The sequence below is a fragment of the Ranitomeya variabilis genome, chromosome 7 (genome assembly GCF_051348905.1).
Source record: "Ranitomeya variabilis isolate aRanVar5 chromosome 7, aRanVar5.hap1, whole genome shotgun sequence".
Classification (NCBI taxonomy): Eukaryota; Metazoa; Chordata; class Amphibia; order Anura; family Dendrobatidae; genus Ranitomeya; species Ranitomeya variabilis.
Window position 1 is genome coordinate 27,120,171 of NC_135238.1, and position 22,669 is coordinate 27,142,839.

At 48.7% G+C, this 22,669-nt stretch overlaps 1 protein-coding gene across 3 annotated transcripts in view; it reads right to left on the reverse strand.

Moving 5' to 3' along the window:
• IFT140 (intraflagellar transport 140) overlaps positions 1 to 13,204 on the reverse strand; it is a 91,264-nt gene extending 78,060 nt beyond the window's left edge. Inside the window, exons 1-4 of one of the 3 annotated variants that reach the window (XM_077274687.1) lie at positions 13,072 to 13,204; positions 9,782 to 9,948; positions 8,683 to 8,901; positions 7,894 to 8,015 (exon numbers count right to left, since the gene is read on the reverse strand). In XM_077274687.1, coding sequence (XP_077130802.1) covers positions 7,894 to 8,015; positions 8,683 to 8,901; positions 9,782 to 9,928 — 488 coding nt within the window. In that variant the 5' untranslated portion in view covers positions 9,929 to 9,948; positions 13,072 to 13,204. Of the gene's footprint in view, positions 1 to 7,893; positions 8,016 to 8,682; positions 8,902 to 9,781; positions 9,949 to 10,404; positions 10,502 to 10,565; positions 10,585 to 13,071 lie in introns of those variants that run through there. The other 2 variants (XM_077274689.1, XM_077274688.1) reach the window with 2 other exon arrangements.
• Positions 13,205 to 22,669: the final 9,465 nt, after the last annotated feature.

A 22,669-nucleotide genomic window follows, 5' to 3' on the forward strand; every position in this document is an offset into this window, starting at 1 on the left:
GAGAGATGACACACAGGTATATACTATATAGAGGAGGAGATGACATACAGGTACATACTACATACAGGAGGAGATGACATACAGGTATATACTATATACAGGAGGAGATGACACACAGGTATATACTATATACAGGAGCAGATTACCTACAGGTATATAGTATATACAGGAGGAGATGACATACAGGTATATGCTATGTATAGGAGGAGATGACATACAGGTATATACTATATACAGAAGGAGATGACACACAGATATATACTATATATAGGTGAGATGACACACAGGTATATACTATATACAGGAGATTACATACAGGTATATCTAATATATAAAGCTGAATGTGTGTATGTATGTATGTGTGTATGTCCGGGATTGGCATCTGCACCGTCGCAGCTACAGCCACAAAATTTTGCACAGTCACACGTCTGGACCCCGAGAGCGTCATAGGCTATGTTGTGAGGTGAAATTTTAACCCCGCGCATTCCAATTCACCAAACAATTTTGCCCCTATCTACATAATGGGGAAAAAGTGAAGGGAAAAGTGTTGGAGGAAAATTGACAGCTGCCAGATGTGAACAATGAGGACTTAAAGAATGAGAGCGATGGTGCCAAAGAGTATATACCGTACAGTTGCTAAGGTGGGGCCCCGACATGGGATACTCACCACACACTGGGATGTGAACACAAACACAAAATGCGCCACACACTACCACGTGCTTGAACACATATACCACCCTCAGCACACATTTCACCACACACACACCAACCTCGCCACATAAAAGTCGAAACACAAAAGTCACCACTCAAAACTCGCAACGCGCAAAACTCGCTACATGCAAAACTCGCCATATGCAAAACTAGGCTCACGCAAAACTCGCCACACGTGCAAAACTCACCTCATGGAAAACTCACCTCATGCAAAACTTGCACACACAGAAAAATTGCCACATGTACAAAAGTTGCACCACATGCAAAAGTTGCCTCACATAAAACTTGCACATACTCAAAACGCACCACACATAAAACTTGCCACGCGCAAAACTCGCCATGCACAAATCTTGCTGCACACAACTTGCTACACTAACCTGTCACATGCAACTCGACACACAAAATGTTGCTACACGCATGTCACCACACAAAACTCATCTCACAAAAGTCGCTACATGCATGTCGCCACACGCAACTCAACACACACAACTTGACACATGAAACTCACCCTAAAACACACACAAGTCTGGTATTGTCCTTCAAAAATAAAAATCTGATTAATAAGCAGACAAACTACAAGAGCAACAAATGTACCATATAGGAAATACGGCAGCTGTCAGTCACATGGCCTGTCTATTATGTGTATGTGTGAGCTAATATATACTGCCAGGGGGGAGGGCTTCCTGTTGGCTGGGGATTTATCAGGCTGCCAATAGCAACCAATCACAGCTCAGCTTCTATTTTGCTACAGTTAATTAACCTGAGCTCTGATTGGTTAATATAGGCAACAAAGACATTCTCAGTATAACAAAGCTAATATATGTTGTGAAATTCTTCTATTAGCTTAGTTTTTGCCTTTTAATAATTACATTTCTATCTATTTGTTTTGTGGTTTTTGTGTGCAGAATAAGGAGATTTTTGTGTACTCACCGTAAAATCTTTTTCTCCGAGTCATCATTGGGGGACACAGGACGAATGGGTGTTATGCTGCTGCCACCAGGAGGACACTAAGTTAAACACACACAAAAGATTAACTCCTCCCCTGCAGTATACACCCACAGGCTGGACAATCCAGAGCCAGTTCGGTAACAAAGCAGTAGGAGTAAACCAGTTAACAAAAAACAGAAAACATGTCATAGTCAAAAACACAGACTGAAAAGAACAGTCGATCCAACTAGGCTAACAGGGAGGGTGCTGTGTCCCCCAATGATGACTCGGAGAAAAAGATTTTACGGTGAGTACACAAAAATCTCCTTTTCTCCTACGTATCATTGGGGGACACAGGACGAATGGGACGTCCCAAAGCAGTCCCTGGGTGGGTAACCAAAAGTTATAAATGCTGTGCGTGCCTACGAGCTACAGATGAGACACAGCCGCTTGTAGGATTCGCCTACCGACGGAAGCATCTGCCGAGGCCTGAAAATGCACATGGTAGTGTTTCGTGAACGTATGAAGACTGGACCATGTAGCAGCCTTGCAGACCTGTGCTGCCGATGCCTGGTGCCGGATGGCCCAGGACGCGCCGACCGACCGGGTAGAATGAGCCTTGATCCCCGGAGGTGCGGCGTGACCCTTGACACGGTAGGACTCTTGGATGGCGGAACGAATCCACTTGGCAATGGAGGCCTTGGAAGCGGGAAGTCCCTTCCGTGGCCCTTCCGGAAGAACGAACAAGGCGTCTGACCTACGGAGAGACGCAGTCCTGGAGACGTAACGTCTGAGACCCCTCACTAAGTCCAGAGTGTGGAGCGCCCTTTCCGTGCGGTGGGAAGGAGCAGGGCACAGTGAGGGAAGGACAATCTCCTCATTAAGATGGAAGGAGGAAACGACCTTCGGAAGAAAAGTCGGACATGTCCGCAGAACCACCTTGTCCTGGTGGAACACGAGGAAAGGAGGCCGGCACGACAGAGCTGCCAGCTCAGAGACACGTCTAATAGACGTGACAGCCACGAGGAAGGCAATCTTCCAAGACAAGAACAGCAAAGACACTTCATGCAAGGGCTCAAAGGGGGGCTCCTGAAGAGCACAGAGAACTAGGTTCAGGTCCCATGGTTCCAAGGGCATCTTGTACGGCGGAACCATATGAGAAACACCCTGGATGAAGGTCCTGACCTGCAGCCTGTTTGCAATCCTTCTCTGAAAAAGAACCGAGAGAGCAGAAATTTGGCCTTTAAGAGAGCTGAGGGAAAGACCCAAGTCCACTCCTGATTGGAGGAATTCCAAAATGTGAGGGATAGAAAAGCGGAGGGGGAAACGTCCCCGCTTCCTGCACCAGGCGAAGTATGCCTTCCAGGCGCGGTGGTAGATGCGCATAGAGGAAGGCTTGCGTGCGCGGAGCATGGTAGATATCACCGTCTGGGGCAACCCTTTCTGCCTCAGTACCCAGGACTCAACGGCCACGCCGTTAAACACAGGGCCTCTGAGTTCGGGTGGTAAATGGGCCCTTGAGACAGGAGGTCTGCGCGGCTCGGCAGCCTCCAAGGTACGTCTGAGACCAGTTGAACCATCTCGGCATACCATGTCCTGCGCGGCCAGTCCGGAGCGATGAGAATTACTGGAATCCGTTCTGCCTTGATCTTCCTGATCACCTTTGCCAGAAGAGGGATAGGGGGAAAGATGTATGGGAGTCTGAAACCCTGCCATGAGAGAACGAGAGCGTCGGCTCCGAAGGCTGAGGGGTCGTGAGACCTGGCCATGAAGACAGGAACCTGGCAATTGAAGCGAGATGCCATTAGGTCCACGTCCGGGGTCCCCCATCGAGAGCATATCTGGTGAAAGATTGCGGGATGGAGAGACCACTCTCCGGGATCGAGGCTGTGGCGACTTAGAAAGTCCGCTTCCCAGTTTTCCACGCCCGGGATGAAGACTGCTGAGAGTATGGAATAATTCGTCTCGGCCCAGCGGAGAATGAGCGTCACCTCGGCCATGGCCGCTTTGCTGCGAGTGCCCCCTTGGCGGTTGATGTAGGCTACCGCAGTGGCGTTGTCGGACTGGACTCTGACCGCACGGCCGGAGAGGAACGGCTGAAAATGATGGAGAGCCAGTCTGATTGCCCGAATCTCTAGTATGTTGATGGGCAGCTGGGACTCCTGCGGAGACCAGCGACCCTGAGTCGAGTGGCGCTGGAACACTGCACCCCAGCCGAAGAGACTGGCGTCCGTTGTGACAACCAGCCAGTGCACCGGAAGGAAGGACTTCCCCCGAGTCAGGGAGGACCTCTTGGTCCACCACCTGAGGGACTGTCGGATTGGGCGAGAGAGAAGGAGACGGCGGTCGAGCGAGGCAGGATTCCTGTCCCATACTGCCAGAATGGCGTGTTGTAAGGGACGAAGGTGGAAAACCGCAAAGGGCACTGCCTCCATTGCCGCCACCATCCTGCCGAGAACCTTCATGGAGAAGCGTAGGGAGTGAAAGCGAGGTTGAGTAAGCTTCCGGACTTCTCTCTGTAGAATGGATACCTTTCCCGGAGGTAAAAGTACTAAACCCTGAGAGGAGTCTAGGATCATTCCCAGGTAGGATATGGTTTGGGCCGGGACTAGGGAAGATTTTATGAAATTGATTTTCCAGCCCAGGCGCAAAAAAGTATTTATCGTGATGTCTACCGCCTCTGAGCAGGACCGGAAAGAGGAGCCTTTTATGAGAATGTCGTCCAAGTAGGGCAACACCACTATGCCTCGAGCATGCAGAATGGCCACGGCAGCTGCCATGACCTTGGTGAACACCCGAGGAGCGGTGGCCAGCCCGAAAGGTAGGGCGACGAACTGAAAATGGTGCCCCTGGACCGCGAAGCGGAGAAAACGCTGATGAGACGGTAGAATGGGGATGTGCAGGTAAGCGTCTTGAACATCTAGAGATGCAAGGAACTCGCCCTCTTCCAGAGAGGCAATCACCGAGCGGAGGGACTCCATACGGAATTGACGTACACGGACGTACTTGTTGAGAAGCTTGAGGTCCAATATTGGACGTACTGAGCCGTCCTTCTTTGGTACAATGAAAAGATTGGAATAAAAACCTTGGTACCTCTCGTTCTGGGGCACCGGAATGATGACCCCATCTTCCCATAGCGATCTTATGGCCTGAAAATACTGACGGACCCTTGCTCTGGGAGGAGGGGACTGGAAGAAACGAGATGGGGGAAGAGAGACAAACTCTATGTTGTAGCCGAAGGACACCAGATCGCGGACCCATCGGTCGGGAACTACCGAGAGCCACGCGTCCCGAAAGAGGAGTAGGCGGCCGCCAACTCTGTCTGTGTCCTTTGGCGTTTGCCAAAAGTCATTGAGGTGGAGACCTGTTAGGTCTGGGTCCTCGGGATCCCTGTTGTCTGGGTCTGCCTCTCCAAGAGGGAGAAGGTTTGTAAGACGGCTGGGAGGCCCTGTCCCTGCGCTGACCTCTCCCGACGCCGGGAGGCGCGGAGGAAGGATTGGACCAATTGGAGCCGAAACGGAAATATCGGCCTCGGCCCTGTTGGTTGCGAAAGGGACGAAAGGTTCGTTGCTGGGGAAGGAATTTGCTCTTTCCCCCTGTGGAGTCTGCGATTATTTTATCTAGTTTGTCCCCAAAAAGGCGTTCGCCCTGGTATGGAAGGGACGTGAGAGATTTTTTGGAACCTGAGTCCGCTTTCCAGTCCCTGAGCCAAAGGGATCTGCGGATGGTGACAGCATTGGCCGCTGCCTGTGAGGCACAGTTGGCCGCGTCTAAGGAAGCGGAAACTACAAAGTCCCCCGCTCTGGCAATCTGGGTGGCCAGGTGTGAAACCTCGGGGGGTAGGTCGGCGTGAAGTGCTGTAGAGGCTAAAGACTCAGCCCAATGGGTCATGGCTTTTGCAACCCATGTGGCGGCAAACGAGGGGAAGAGAGAAGCCGAAGAAGCTTCAAAAGCCGAGCGAGCCATCTGTTCGATTTGTCTATCAGAGGGATGCTTAATGGACGCGCCCTCGGAGGAGGATAGAACCGCCTTAGTGGCTAGCCGCGACACTGGCGGGTCCACGGAGGGTGACTGAGACCACTCCTTAGCAAGGTCCTGAGCAAACGGATACTTCAATTGCATAGCCTTTTGCCCTGAGAAGCGTTTATCCGGACGGACTCTATGGAGATCGACAATGTCCTTGAATTGAGGATGCATAGGAAAAAATCTATGAGCCTTAGTAGTTCGCCCGAATGACACGGGATGAACCGCCTTGGACGGGGTTTCCTCCCCTAACAGTAGCGTCTGACTTACAGAGTCTATGAGAGAATCTAGGGTCTCTTGGTCGTGACGATACTCTGGGGAACAGGACACGCTGGATGCGTCGTCCAGAAAGGATTCCCTGCTATGAGCTGGAGATGAGTGACGAGAGACTTCGCTCTCTGAGCCGGAGGGCTGATCACGGACCGGAGATATTACCCTGGACCTCTTTCTAGATGAGTGAGGGCTTCTGGAAACGGTACGACCTCTAGGCCGAGAGGGGTTCTTAGGTCGCGTTGCATCATCCGTGGAAGTGCCCTGGGTAAGGGACGGCTCACGGAGGGACTGTATCGTCCTTTCCAAGGATGCCACAGAACGAGCAAGGGAGGACGCCCATGCGGGGGTACTAGGCTCAGTACATTCCGGATCAGAGGCCGGAGTATCCTGTGCTGCAGACATTTCGCAGGCGGAGCACAGCGGGGTAGTGTGACCTCGGGGCAGAGATACCTTGCAGGAGGTGCACACAGCAAAAATAACAGAGTGGGTCTTTCCAGTCCGTTTTTGCTTAGACTGTGACATCTTTTCCCTTAAGTGAGTGTACTGGTAGGGGAAGAGACAATCGTAGTGAGTGCGTCTCACCAAGATCAGCGATGCTTGGCAGGGAGATCCTGAGGTCCTGTGCGCTGTGGTGCTGCAGAGCCGCCAGCGCACTTCCTGGTCCAAGATGGCCGCCGAGATGAGGAAAGGGCGCTTCTCGGGAACGAGAAGCGCCCAGAGAGAGAGAGGGGGCGTGTCGTGGGCGGGCGGTGGATTCCCTGCAATGCGCGTCAGAACGCTGCCGTTGTAGCGCCGCCCTCCTTGTATGAAGGAGGGAGAATGATCGCCCGCGTTAGAGTCCGGCCCAGGGCCGGAAAACTGTGCCATCGCTCTAACAGAGCGCCGGATTGCCCGCCATGCTCCCATTATAAGGCTGCCCCGCGGCTGCAGCGCCGCAATAGAAAGGGGATAAGGGATCCCTGAACAGGCGTCCTCTGACAGCTCGTCGGCCCCCGCACTTACCTTGTGCGATAGGGCCGATGCTCCATCCACCTTCACCTTAGTAGGGAGAGGGTGGAGAGCTTCTGCCGCCGTGCAACATCCGCTATCTTCAGTGGTGGTGCAGTGGGCGGCTGCACAGACGCCATATCATTAGTCCGGCTGTGCCCTGGCTCCAGGAGACTTAGGTGGATGATTAGTCCCCGTGGTCGCCTGAAAAGGAGGGAGGGAGATCGGAACGCTGAGGAACCGTCGCCACACTGGAAAGTGAGCCAGGGCTGGCATCCATCGTCGCGGGAAAGGATACAGGAGGAACGCTCCGTGTACTTGCCCGTTGTTGGTTCGGGAGAGATCAGAGCTGAAAATTTGCCTGTCGCTCCCTTCCGTTAAAAATAAAAAAAAAAATAAAAAAAAAAAAAATAAAAAAAAAAATAAAAAAAAATTGGTGGGGCCCTGAGGACCCAAGTGCCTCCTGAGACACTAAGTAAGAACTGGCTCTGGATTGTCCAGCCTGTGGGTGTATACTGCAGGGGAGGAGTTAATCTTTTGTGTGTGTTTAACTTAGTGTCCTCCTGGTGGCAGCAGCATAACACCCATTCGTCCTGTGTCCCCCAATGATACGTAGGAGAAAAATTTTTGTTAACACATTCTATTTTGCTAACAGCAGTCATTAACCCGGGCGAAGCCGGGTAGTACAGCTAGTACTGATATAAAATACTGAACATGAGAACGTGGTGACGAGAGCGAGCGGTTAAGTATGCGATTTGCATACTCCTGGCCACAATCTGACTACACTGTGTCCGGCCTCGCTCAATATTCCTGCATTGAGTGAAGCTGCGCCCGTTTGGTCGGCATGCGACAGCAAGTACGCAAATCACATTCTGGCGACCATGTGCCAAGCGCGAGGATTCACAAGTCTGCAGACACACAGAATGACTGCAGACTTGTAGCCTTAGGCCGGACAACCCCTTTACTACTTACTCTTCTGGAGCCAACGGTTTAAAAAGGCAGTGAGTTAAAGGCTTGTGGTAGTCCAGCTTCAGTAATGGTGCTCCCTGAACCCGACCTCGCTGGTCCAGTCTCCACATAACAAGTACGCCATTCTATAGAAAAGAAATGACAGATAAATCAACCATAAGAGGATTTAGCGTGCATTCACATTGCATTTGCAGCGATTTCTTAACCCCGGCAGAAGCTGCTGACGTACAGTATACCAGTCAATAGGCAAACAATGGTGTATGAAACCTATATCCTCCCATGTTAAAAAAAAAAAAAGTCCTATGAAAATAAGAAATACATTACAGGACTATGCACTGGAATACTATCTATATGGGATATGATGGGTTTAGCACAAATAAAGACACTGCATGATAAAAATTACCCAATGTAATTTAAATCAAGATCTCTGCTTGCAGGCAGTCAGTAGGGATCTTCAATGCTTGGCGCAAGACACAGCTCTGATATCTGTGAGACATATGACCAGGATATAATGATGGATGATACGCAATAACTGCAAGCAGAGATCTGGAAAAGCGATACTGGCAAACTGCATACTTTTTATTATGCAGTGGATAAACATTATAGGCCATATCCATAACTCTTTAAGGGAACTACAGGTAGCAGCATTTTATGTAAATGTGATCCCCCAACATGCAACCTGACATCCAGCATGTCATCCATGTAAATAATGGCCCTGATCCATTGATCTCTGCTGATCTGAGGAACGCAATCTGCGGATGAGGGTCAATCACCGAGACCTGCAATACTCACAAGATCTCCTGAAATGAGGCGGCTGTTACTGCTCCACTCCAGCAACGAGACCTCTGCACTGTGCGAGGATGGGACGGCGTGATGCTCCTTGTCCGCCTGATTTAATATGAAGACTTCGCCCGAAGGCCAGCCCACCGCAAGTAGCCGTTTTGTCGGATGCCAGCTCAGGAGGGTGGGCTGGTAGGACCTTTCGATGTGTGAACCGCTCACATGGTCACCCTGTAACAAAATAAATGACATCAATAAGAAAACTTAGCAAAAGTGACCACTATATAAATACAAAGAATGTGTGAATGATGGCCATAAAATAATCAGAACTATTAAATGCCAAGAAATTAGGGAGAATATACAAATGTGAGTTCTTATCCCTAATAAAAGTTACCTTAAAGGGTTGCCCCATAACTACTCTACAGCACATATCCATATCTGGGGGTCCCACCGATCACACAACCAGGTGTCCTGTGTTCTCTGTTTTCGAGTGCTGTACCTTTTTTTCATTTCTCCATTAACATAGCCATGTTTTTTTTTTGTTTTTTTTGCGAGATGACTTGTAGTTTTGAATGACACCACTTATTTTACCATCAAATGTAGTGGAAAATAGGACAATGCTCAGACTGGCTGGCGGCTCTCCTGACCTGAGAATGACAGACGCATAGAAACACAGGCTGTTATGCTCGAGTCAGCAGAGCCGCCGGCAGGTCCGAGCATTGCGATGAGACCGTCGTCCGTGTCACGTGGCGGTGTGACTTCGCACTAAAAGTGCGGTTACACAGGCCAATGGCAGACCCCTAATTGTTCATACAATGGCAACATGTAGTTTAGTTGCCTGTTGAGACACACTAATCGCACATAGAACACTCGTTAACACGATCCCTCTATGCGCATACGATACATTGTTCTCGGCGGCACATGTCCTATTTACGCTGCAGGTTATGCTTCCAAGAATGATCAATCGTTTTGTTTGACCACTTGTTATGACAGGCCTAGGAATGCTCAATTGACAGTGGAAATGGAGGTCTAGCCTTGCACCAACTACACATGATGCCTCCCTATGCCTTCTGTCTCATCTACCCCAACTGTGCAGCTCAAAAGCACCTACCAGTTCACCGTAGACATCGACACAACCCCCAGACGTTGTGCTGACTGAGCCCACAGCCAGCAAGGCGTGAAGGTTATGCCACGAGATGAGAGACGGCGATGCTGTCGCATTTGGAGTTTCAACACGATGGTCAAAATACACGGCCATTGTTACCAGCGCTCGGAGACCTGTGCGGGACACAAGACCTGGACATGTCAAATACTTACAAAACAAAATCCCGTTCTGGTCTGTAGCTTAGTGACCTGCAGTTCTGTTTGGATGGGCCCCACCGAATGTATATAACATGTGCCTACACCGCACTCCAAATTATTCTGCTAATGCTATTTTTCTCTGATTTTCCAAAATGGTCGATGCAAATGAGTCAGTGTAACGCTCAAATCATCAACCATTAAGGATAAATCACAATTTATTGGACAAATCTCCCAATGATAACAGGATTTTTTTTTTCAAAATAAAAAAAAAATCAAAATGCATCAAATTATTCTGCACAACAGAGTTTCCAAACACTTTATAGGTTGTAAAGAACTAAAAATTGTCATTTGTTGAATTTGCACATTTGTGTAATCAAAAGCATCTTGACAGGCCAAGCTACATGTTAACGTAGGACCCTTCCTTGATATCACCTTCACAATTCTTGCATTCATTGAACTTGTGAGTTTTTGGATAGTTTCAGCTTGAATTCCTTCGCAAGATGTAAGGATAGCCTCTCAGATCTGCTGTTTTGGTGTGAACGGCCTCCTACCGCCATAGATCTTTTGGTTGAGGATACTCCAAAGGATCTCACCTGGCAAACTAATGATCACTTTATTTTCAGAGTTTGATTTCAGTGATGCAAACACCCTGAGACACAAAACCATCCATGAGCTTATGTGAAAAACAAAAAAAATTACATCTTTATGATACTTAAATCCAATTTGCATAATAATTTGGAATGTGGTGTAGTCAATAGCCTTGTTGGCAAACACGCCTAATTCTAATTTTGCGTGGGTTTAGGGTATGTGCACACGTAGTTTTGATCTCTGCGGATTTTTCCGCAGCGGATTTGAGAAATCTGCAGGTAAAATGCACTGCATTTTACTGCGGAATTACCGCGGATTTTATGCGGGTTCCACCTGCAGATTCCTATTATGGAGCAGGTGTAAACCGCAGCAGAATCCACACAAAGAATTGACATGCTGCGGAATGTAACCCGCAGCATGGGCATTGCGGATTGCGTTTTCCATAGGTTTACATTGTACTGTAAACGCATGGAAAGCTGCTGCAAATCCGCAGCAAAATCCGCAACGTGTGCACATAGCCTTAGAGATACACCTTGACGGGGCAATTGAACATGGGAAAGAACGCAGCATGATAGAGCCCATAGATCTTACATGTCCGCTGCGTGTAACCAAACCTTGCAAGCACCCAAGTGAATCGGCGCTAGGATAGCCAGCATACATCACATGCAAGTCATACTAAATCTTTTGTTTGCATGGCACAGCGCTTGTTTGGAGTAAATTTTATTCTTTGGACCAGAAAAGGGCAATCAAAGGAATCATCATCCATCACAATGAATGAAAGAGTTGTCTTATTGCTAAGTCACCAGGATACTTGCAAGATCCACTTATTTCTGTTAATAAGGGAAAATCCTGGTGACAGGTTGTGGTTAGAACAGGGAGATCTTCCCAGTGAACAAGCAGCTGTGATGTGGGGTGAATGTGGGCGAACTGGAGACATGGTGCGGCTGCAATAATAGCGAGTCAACCCGTCAGTCTGGAAATCAGTTCGTAGTTCACAGCCCGTGTGCTGACCACCATATCCGGACCGGCCGAGGGTCTCCAGATCCGAGCTCAACAACTTCATCAGCAAAGATGTGTTGTGTTTTTGTCAGGACCAGGGCTGTGGAGTCGGAGCCCATTTTGGTGGAGTCGGAGGTTTGGCTTACCGACTTCACAGTCCTGGCCAGGACACCCGCGGCTGGTGGCCAGGACACCCGCGGCTGGTGGCCAGGACACCCGCGGCTGGTGGCCAGGACACCCGCGGCTGGTGGCCAGGACACCCGCGGCTGGTGGCCAGGACACCCGCGGCTGGTGGCCAGGACACCCGCGGCTGGTGGCCAGGACACCCGCGGCTGGTGGCCAGGACACCCGCGGCTGGTGGCCAGGACACCCGCGGCTGGTGGCCAGGACACCCGCGGCTGGTGGCCAGGACACCCGCGGCTGGTGGCCAGGACACCCGCGGCTGGTGGCCAGGACACCCGCGGCTGGTGGCCAGGACACCCGCGGCTGGTGGCCAGGACACCCGCGGCTGGTGGCCAGGACACCCGCGGCTGGTGGCCAGGACACCCGCGGCTGGTGGCCAGGACACCCGCGGCTGGTGGCCAGGACACCCGCGGCTGGTGGCCAGGACACCCGCGGCTGGTGGCCAGGACACCCGCGGCTGGTGGCCAGGACACCCGCGGCTGGTGGCCAGGACACCCGCGGCTGGTGGCCAGGACACCCGCGGCTGGTGGCCAGGACACCCGCGGCTGGTGGCCAGGACACCCGCGGCTGGTGGCCAGGACACCCGCGGCTGGTGGCCAGGACACCCGCGGCTGGTGGCCAGGACACCCGCGGCTGGTGGCCAGGACACCCGCGGCTGGTGGCCAGGACACCCGCGGCTGGTGGCCAGGACACCCGCGGCTGGTGGCCAGGACACCCGCGGCTGGTGGCCAGGACACCCGCGGCTGGTGGCCAGGACACCCGCGGCTGGTGGCCAGGACACCCGCGGCTGGCGGTCCGGACTGGGACATGTGAAGACTAAACGCTGGGGTGCATCATCCACCATATATACCGCATATTGGGCCAGATTCACACGCTGTGTCGCCATTATAACTGGGCCCATCGCTAATCACGAGAACGGGGGTCTGGTGCCCACTGTCTGAGTGCTGTGCGCTGCCCCCATAGACAATGAATGGAGTGTCGCCCCTGCTCTGGTGACAGGGCTTCTATCCTACAGATTGCCCTTCAGTGGCCGCGCAGTAAAGCGAGATTTAGCTGCAAAACCTCACGCCCGTCCACCACCAAAACCGCACAACGCTGAAAACTGTGCCACATAGCGTCACCGCGGAAAACTGCGAAAACCAGACAGTCCCATGTAAATGTCATCACAGCCTTATAATGGCTCACGTGCATTATAACTTATAATGACATTTAACCCCTTCACAATAATAATAATACGGATGCAATGCGGATTAGAGAGAGCGCACGCACAGAGATCTCCTACAGACGCGTGTATCGCCCCTCCATTACCCGGTACCGCCTGCGTCTTACCCTCCGGCCTCCTCCCTGATTATCTCCGTTAGCTCCAGTTAGGCTTCACCTCCTCAACCAGGCCGCTTTGCTTTCTCGTTACCCTGACAACGGAGACAGAGAGCCACGTGTCTATAACGCACCAATCATTGCGGCGTATCGCAGGAGTTCCACCTAGCGTTCAAAAAGTGTAATTGCTCTGAATGAACGTTCTAAGGTTGTGGTGTGTGGTGGTCACGTGACTCTCCCTAGGTTCCTGCCATTGCTGCTCTTACCGACTTCTGCTCCATTCATTGTCTATGGGAGATAATTGATAACTGAGCCCAGTACCTGTCTATTTGGGTCAATTCCATAGATTTTAACTGGAACAGCAATGCATATACCCTATTGTCAGTACATTGAACCCAAGGACTGGGGACCAGTATTTATGATTAGTGGGACCCCCGTCCCCCAGTGATCAGGAACTATAAGTGACAAGTTGTGACTTTATGACAAACCCTAAGGAGTGTGACTAAACATTACATTCACAAAGAGGAAACGTCTGAGGAAGTGAAACGATTGTTGACTGTTTGATGCATAGTTGTCTCCTGTAATTCACTTTATATCGAAATAAATAGGATTTAATGTATAATAATAATAACATTTATTTCTATAGCGTTAACATATTCCACAGCACTTTACATTACAGAGGGGACTTGTACCGACAATAAAAGATATTACAGAATAAAACAACTCAGATACCAAAAAGAGTAAGGTTGCTGCGCGCAAGCTACAATCTATGAGGAAATATTCAAGACACGAAAGATAAATGACAAAAAGTGCTTGTATTGTAAGGTCCGGCCATCAATATAATCATTAGGGTATTGACATAATGCTGCATGAACACCGGTCACCAGCCACAATGTGTGCAGTACAGACACAGAGGGGTATTAAGTGCATGGAGGGTGCAAAACAGCGGTAGTTACATAAGTGAGGTGAGGCAATAGGTTCCGCGCAGGCTCAGACTGGCCCACAGGGTAACAGGGGAATCCCCCAGTGGCCCCCTGTGTAGATCTGGGCCCCCAACCACACTGTATGGGCAGTAATTGGCATAATTCACTTGATTCACTCTGGACAGAAAAAAGCAGCCTCTCATGATTCATTAACCAAACTACCCAGTGTATTGTTATATAGAGACTAGATGGTGGCCCGATTCTAACACATCGGGTATTCTAGAATATGTATGTAGTTTACTTATGAAGATTTAAGAATAATGCCATAAATACATAGGAGTTGGCCGGCCGGGCGCAACCAATTAGCGAAGCGTGGTTCAAATCCCGTGCCTATTCGCGGCCGTAACTGCACCTGTCGCTGATTGGTCGCGGCCGGACTGCGCCAGTCGCTGATTGGTCGCGCCTGGCCAATCAGTGCAGCCAGCGCCAGCTCCAGGTTTTTGAGGGACCCGGGCGAAAGAGTCTCAATGGGCCCACCTTTAACACATACCACGATTCATGATGCACAGATACAGCAGAGAAATATAGCACAGCCACGTAGCATTTAACACAGCCCACGTAGTATATGACACAGCCCATGTAGCATATAGCACAGCCACGTAGCATATAACACAGCCATGTAGTATATTGCACAGCCCATGCAGTATATAACACAGCCCACGTAGTATATAGCACAGCCACGAGTATGTAACACAGCCACGTAGTATATAGCACAGCCACGTAGCATATAACGCAGTCCACGTAGTATGTAACACAGCCACATAGTATATAGCACAGCCACGTAGCATATAACACAGCCGACGTAGTATGTAACACAGCCAGGTAGTATATAGCACACCCACGTAGCATATAACACAGCCCACGTAGTATATAGCACAGCCACGTAGTATATACCACAGCCACGTAGCATATAACACAGCCACATAGTATATAGCACAGCCACATAGTATTTAACAGCCCACGTAGCATATAACACAGGCACGTAGTATATAGCACAGCCACGTAGCATATAACACAGCCATGTAGTATATAACACAGCCACGTAGTATATTGCACAGCCACATAGCATATTACACAGCTCATGTACCATATAACACAGCTCACGTAGTATATTGTTATGATCCTAGTGGCTGAGGATCACAAAACGGACTAGCTAAGTTTATGAACATAGACACGAGCTCTAGGGAGGTGGAAACTGGACTGACCGCAAACCTGATCCTAACCAAAACACTAAAGGTAGCCGGTGAACGTGCCTAAAATCCTGGACGTCTCGACGCAGCCTGAGAAACTATCTACTCCTGGAGGGAAAGTAAGACCTCACTTGCCTCAAGAGAAATCACCCCAAAGATATAGGAAGCCCCCAACAAATAATAACGGTGAGGTAAGGGGAAAACACAAACGTAGAAATAAAAACAGATTCAGCAAATGAGGCCCGCTAATACTAGATAGCAGAAGACAGATAGGGAACTGTGCGGTCAGTAAAAAACCCTATGCAAAATATCCACGCTGAGAATACAAGAACCCCCACACCAACTAACGGTGTGAGGGGAGAAACTCAGCCCCCTAGAGCTACCAGCAAGCAAGGAAATCACATATTAGCAAGCTGGGCAAGAAACAAAAATAAACCAAGAAACATATGACCACTGATGGTCAAAAAATGAACCAAGCAAAACTTAGCTTCTCTTGAAGAGACTGATAACGAAGGACTGCAGGAGAGCTCCAAAATAGCACTGAAGACATTGACAGCAGGCAACAACTGAGAGTCCAGGTGAACTAAATAGGAAACCAGCTAACAGATAACGAGACAGCTGATCAGCCTCAGACCTGCAGAATGACACAAAGAACCACCAGAGGGAGCCCAAAGACAGCACTCACACAGTACCAGTTGTGACCACAAGAGGGAGCCCAAAAGCAGAGTTCACAACAGTACCCCCCCCTTGAGGAGGGGTCACCGAACCCTCATCAAAACCCCCAGGGCGATCAGGATGAGCCACATGGAAGGCATGAACCAAATCGGCCGCATGAACATCAGAGGCGACAACCCAGGAATTATCCTCCTGACCATAGCCCTTCCACTTAACCAAATACTGAAGCCTCCGTCTAGAAATACGAGAATCCAAGATCTTCTCCACCACGTACTCCAATTCGCCCTCAACCAGCACCAGAGCAGGGGGTTCAACAGAAGGAACCACAGGCACCACATACCTCCGCAACAAAGACCTATGGAACACATTATGAATGGCAAACGACGCTGGGAGGTCCAAACGAAATGACACTGGGTTAAGGATTTCCAAAATCTTATAAGGACCGATGAAGCGAGGCTTGAATTTAGGAGAGGAAACCTTCATAGGAACATACCGAGAAGACAGCCATACCAAATCCCCAACAAGAAGTCGGGGACCCACACCGCGACGGCGGTTGGCAAAGCGCTGAGCCTTCTCCTGTGACAACTTCAAATTGTCCACCACATAGTTCCAAATCCGTTGCAACCTATCCACCACAGAATCCACCCCAGGACAGTCGGAAGGCTCAACCTGACCCGAGGAAAAACGAGGATGAAAACCAGAATTGCAGAAAAAAGGTGAAACCAAAGTAGCAGAACTAGCCCGATTATTAAGGGCAAACTCGGCCAATGGCAAAAAAGTCACCCAATCATCCTGATCAGCAGAAACAAAACATCTTAAATAAGTTTCCAAGGTCTGATTAGTTCGCTCGGTTTGGCCATTCGTCTGAGGATGGAAGGCCGACGAAAAAGACAAATCAATGCCCATCTTAGCACAAAAGATCCGCCAAAATCTGGACACAAACTGGGATCCTCTGTCAGACACAATATTTTCAGGGATGCCGTGCAAGCGAACCACATTCTGAAAAAATAGAGGAACCAAATCGGAGGAGGAAGTCAACTTAGGCAAGGGCACCAAATGGACCATTTTGGAAAAACGATCACACACCACCCAGATGACCGACATTCTCTGAGAGACTGGAAGATCCAAAATAAAATCCATGGAAATGTGCGTCCAAGGCCTCTTCGGGACAGGCAAAGGCAAAAGCAAACCGCTGGCACGAGAACAGCAAGGCTTAGCCCGAGCACAAATCCCACAGGACTGCACAAAGGAACGCACATCCCGCGACAAGGAAGGCCACCAGAAGGACCTAGCCACCAAATCTCTGGTACCAAAAATCCCAGGATGGCCTGCCAACACCGAAGAATGAACCTCGGAAATAACTCTGCTGGTCCATCTATCTGGGACAAACAGTCTCTCTGGTGGGCAACGGTCAGGTCTATCCGCCTGAAATTTCTGCAGCACTCGTCGCAAATCTGGGGAAATGGCAGACAAAATCACTCCCTCTCTGAGGATACCAGCCGGCTCTGAAACTCCCGGAGAGTCAGGCACAAAACTCCTAGAAAGAGCATCAGCCTTCACGTTCTTCGAACCAGGCAGGTACGAGACCACGAAATCGAAACGGGAGAAAAACAACGACCAACGAGCCTGTCTAGGATTCAGCCGCTTGGCAGACTCGAGATAAATCAGATTTTTGTGATCACTTAAGACCACTACACGATGCTTAGCTCCCTCGAGCCAATGTCGCCACTCCTCAAATTCCCACTTCATAGCCAACAACTCCCGATTACCAACATCATAATTCCGCTCGGCAGGTGAAAACTTTCTTGAAAAGAAAGCACAAGGCTTCATCACAGAGCAATCAGAGCTTCTCTGCGACAAAACAGCCCCTGCTCCAATCTCAGAAGCATCAACCTCGACCTGAAAAGGAAGAGAGACATCAGGCTGACACAAAACTGGAGCCGAAGAAAACCGGCGCTTCAGCTCCCGAAAGGCTTCCACGGCCGCAGGGGACCAATTAGTCACATCAGAACCCTTCTTGGTCAAATCCGTCAAGGGTTTAACCACGCCAGAAAAATTAGCAATGAAGCGACGGTAAAAATTAGCAAAACCCAAGAACTTCTGAAGACTCTTAACAGATGTAGGCTGAGTCCAGTCATGAATAGCCTGGACCTTGACTGGGTCCATCTCAATAGTAGAAGGAGAAAAAATAAAACCCAAAAAGGAAACCTTCTGTACTCCGAAGAGACATTTTGAGCCCTTCACAAATAAGGCATTAGCACGCAGGACCTGAAATACCATCCTGACCTGCTTCACATGGGACTCCCAGTCCTCAGAAAAGACCAAAATGTCATCCAGATACACAATCTTAAATTTATCCAGATATTCTCGGAAGATGTCATGCATGAAGGACTGGAACACAGAAGGAGCATTAGAGAGTCCAAAAGGCATCACCAAGTACTCAAAATGGCCTTCAGGCGTATTAAATGCTGTTTTCCATTCATCCCCCTGCTTAATGCGCACAAGGTTATACGCACCACGAAGATCTATCTTGGTGAACCAACTGGACCCCTTAATCCGAGCAAACAGATCAGACAACAATGGCAAAGGATACTGAAATTTGACCGTGATTTTATTTAGAAGACGATAATCTATACAAGGTCTCAGAGAACCATCCTTCTTGGCCACAAAAAAGAATCCTGCACCAAGAGGGGAGGAGGACGGGTGAATATGTCCCTTCTCTAAAGACTCCTTTATATAGCTCCGCATTGCGGCATGCTCTGGTACAGACAAATTAAAAAGTTGTCCCTTAGGGAACTTACTACCAGGAATCAAATTTATAGCGCAATCACAATCCCTGTGAGGAGGCAGGGCACCGGATCTGGGCTCGTCAAATACATTCTGGTAGTCCGACAAAAACTCAGGGACCTCAGAAGGAGTGGAAGAAGCAATTGATAACAAAGGAGCATCGCCATGAATCCCCTGGCAACCCCAACTTGACACAGACATAGCTTTCCAATCCAGAACTGGATTATGGGCCTGCAGCCATGGCAGACCCAACACGACAACATCATGCAAATTATGCAGCACAAGAAAGCGAATCACCTCCTGATGCACAGGAGTCATGCACATGGTCACTTGAGTCCAATATTGAGGCTTATTCTCAGCCAATGGTGTAGCATCAATTCCCCTCAGTGGAATAGGGAATTCCAAAGGCTCCAGGACAAAACCACAGTGCCTGGCAAACGACAAATCCATCAGATTCAGGGCAGCACCTGAATCCACAAAAGCCATAACCGAGTAGGATGACAAAGAACAAATTAAAGTAACAGACAAAATTAATTTAGGCTGTATAGTACCAATGGTGACAGGTTTAGCGATTTTTTTAACGCGCTTAGAGCATGCTGAGATAACATGAGTTGAATCACCACAGTAAAAGCACAACCCATTTTGACGTCTATGATTTTGCCGCTCAATTCTGGTCAGAACTCGGTCACATTGCATAGACTCAGGTCTCTGTTCAGAAAACACCGCCAGATGGTGCGCAGATTTGCGCTCCCGCAAACGCCGATCAATCTGAATGGCCAAAGCCATTGAGTCATTCAGAATTGCAGGCGTGGGGAACCCCACCATAACATTCTTAATGGCTTCAGAAAGACCTTCTCTGAAATTTGCAGCCAGGGCACACTCATTCCATTGAGTAAGCACCGACCATTTCCTAAATTTTTGACAATACACCTCAGCTTCATCCTGGCCCTGAGAAAGAGCCAGCAAGGCCTTTTCTGCCTGGTTCTCAAGATTAGGTTCCTCATAAAGCAGTCCAAGCGCCAGAAAAAACGCATCCACACTAGAAGTCAGACTCTGAATATCCATGTCTGCAGCTGAACACAAAACCACCCAGAGATTAAGGGGATGAGAGAAGCTGGACAGACTGCAGCAAAGATAAAGAGGAAAAAAAAAAAATTGTACTCAGGGCTTCTCTTATCCCACTTCTGCGATGCATTAAACACTTTTTGGCCTGCTGTACTGTTATGATCCTAGTGGCTGAGGATCACAAAACGGACTAGCTAAGTTTATGAACATAGACACGAGCTCTAGGGAGGTGGAAACTGGACTGACCGCAAACCTGATCCTAACCAAAACACTAAAGGTAGCCGGTGAACGTGCCTAAAATCCTGGACGTCTCGACGCAGCCTGAGAAACTATCTACTCCTGGAGGGAAAGTAAGACCTCACTTGCCTCAAGAGAAATCACCCCAAAGATATAGGAAGCCCCCAACAAATAATAACGGTGAGGTAAGGGGAAAACACAAACGTAGAAATGAAAACAGATTCAGCAAATGAGGCCCGCTAATACTAGATAGCAGAAGACAGATAGGGAACTGTGCGGTCAGTAAAAAACCCTATGCAAAATATCCACGCTGAGAATACAAGAACCCCCACACCAACTAACGGTGTGAGGGGAGAAACTCAGCCCCCTAGAGCTACCAGCAAGCAAGGAAATCACATATTAGCAAGCTGGGCAAGAAACAAAAATAAACCAAGAAACATATGACCACTGATGGTCAAAAAATGAACCAAGCAAAACTTAGCTTCTCTTGAAGAGACTGATAACGAAGGACTGCAGGAGAGCTCCAAAATAGCACTGAAGACATTGACAGCAGGCAACAACTGAGAGTCCAGGTGAACTAAATAGGAAACCAGCTAACAGATAACGAGACAGCTGATCAGCCTCAGACCTGCAGAATGACACAAAGAACCACCAGAGGGAGCCCAAAGACAGCACTCACACAGTACCAGTTGTGACCACAAGAGGGAGCCCAAAAACAGAGTTCACAACAGTATATAGCATAACCACATAGCATATACCACAGCCACGTAGTATATAACAGCCAACATAGCATATAACACAGCCCACATAGTATATAGCACAGCGACATAGTATATAGCAAAGCCACATAGCATATAACACAGCCACATAGTATATAACACAGTGACGTAGTATGTAACAGAGCTACATAGTTTACAGCACAGTCACGCAGTATATAACCCAGCCCACGTAGCATATAACACAGCCACGTAGTATATAGCACAGCCACGTAGTATATAACCCAGCCAGCCCACGTAGTATATAACACAGCCCACGTAGCATATAGCGCAGCCACATAGCATATAACACAGCCATTTAGCATATCACACAGCCACGTAGTATATTGCACAGCCACATAGTATATAGCACAGCCATGTAGTATATAGCACAGCCACATAGCATATAACAGCCCACGTAGCATATAACACAGCCCAAGTAGTATGTAGCACAGTCATGTAGCATATAACACAGCCCACATAGTATATAGCACAGCCATGTAGTATATAACACAGCGACATAGTATATAACACAGCGACATAGTATGTAACACAGCTACGTAGTTTATAGCACAGCCCACATAGTATATAGCAAAGCCACGAAGTATATAACACAGCCACGTAGTATATAACACAGCAATGTAGTATGTAACACAGCTATGTAGTTTATAGCACAGCTACGTAGTATATAACCCAGCCCACGTAGCATATAACACAGCCACGTAGTATATAGCACAGCCACGTAGTATATTACCCAGCCCACATAGTATATAACACAACCCACGTAGCATATAGCACAGCCACATAGCATATAACACAGCCATGTAGCATATAACACAACCACGTAGTATATTGCACAGCCACGTAGTATATAGCACAGCCCACATAGTATATAGCACAGCCACGTAGTATATAACAGAGCCACGTAGTGTATAGCACAACCATGTAGTATATAGCACAGCCACGTAGTATATTGCACAGCCCACATAGTATATAACACAGCCCACGTAGTATATAGCACAGCCACGTAGTATATAACACAGCCACGTAGTATATAACACAGCGATGTAGTATGTAACACAGCTACGTAGTTTATAGCACATCCACGTAGTATATAACCCAGCCACGTAGTATATAACCCAGCCCACGTAGTATATAACACAGCCCACATAGCATATAGCACAGCCACGTAGCATATAACACAGCCATGTAGCATAAAACACAATGACGTAGTATATAGCACAGCCACGTAGTATATAACCCAGCCCACGTAGTATATAACACAGCCCAAGTAGCATATAGCACAGCCACGTAGCATATAACACAGCCATGTAGTAAATAACACAGCCACCTAGTTTATTGCACAGCCACATAGCATATTGCACAGCTCATGTACTATATAACACAGCTCATGTAGTATATAGCACAGCCACATAGCATATACCACAGCCACATAGTATATAACAGCCAACATAGCATATAACACAGCCATGTAGCATATAACACAACCACGTAGTATATTGCACAGCCACGTAGTATATAGCACAGCCCACATAGTATATAGCACAGCCACGTAGTATATAACAGAGCCACGTAGTGTATAGCACAACCACGTAGTATATAGCACAGCGACGTAGTATATAGCAAAGCCACGTAGTATATAACACAGCCACGTAGTATATAACACAGCGACGTAATATGTAACACAGCTACATAGTTTATAGCACAGCCACGCAGTATATAACCCAGCCCACGTAGCATATAACACAGCCACGTAGTATATAGCACAGCCAGGTAGTATATAACCCAGCCCACATAGTCTATAACACAGCCCACATAGCATATAGCACAGCCACGTAGCATATAACACAGCCATGTAGCATATCAACACAGCCACGTAGTATATTGCACAGCCCAC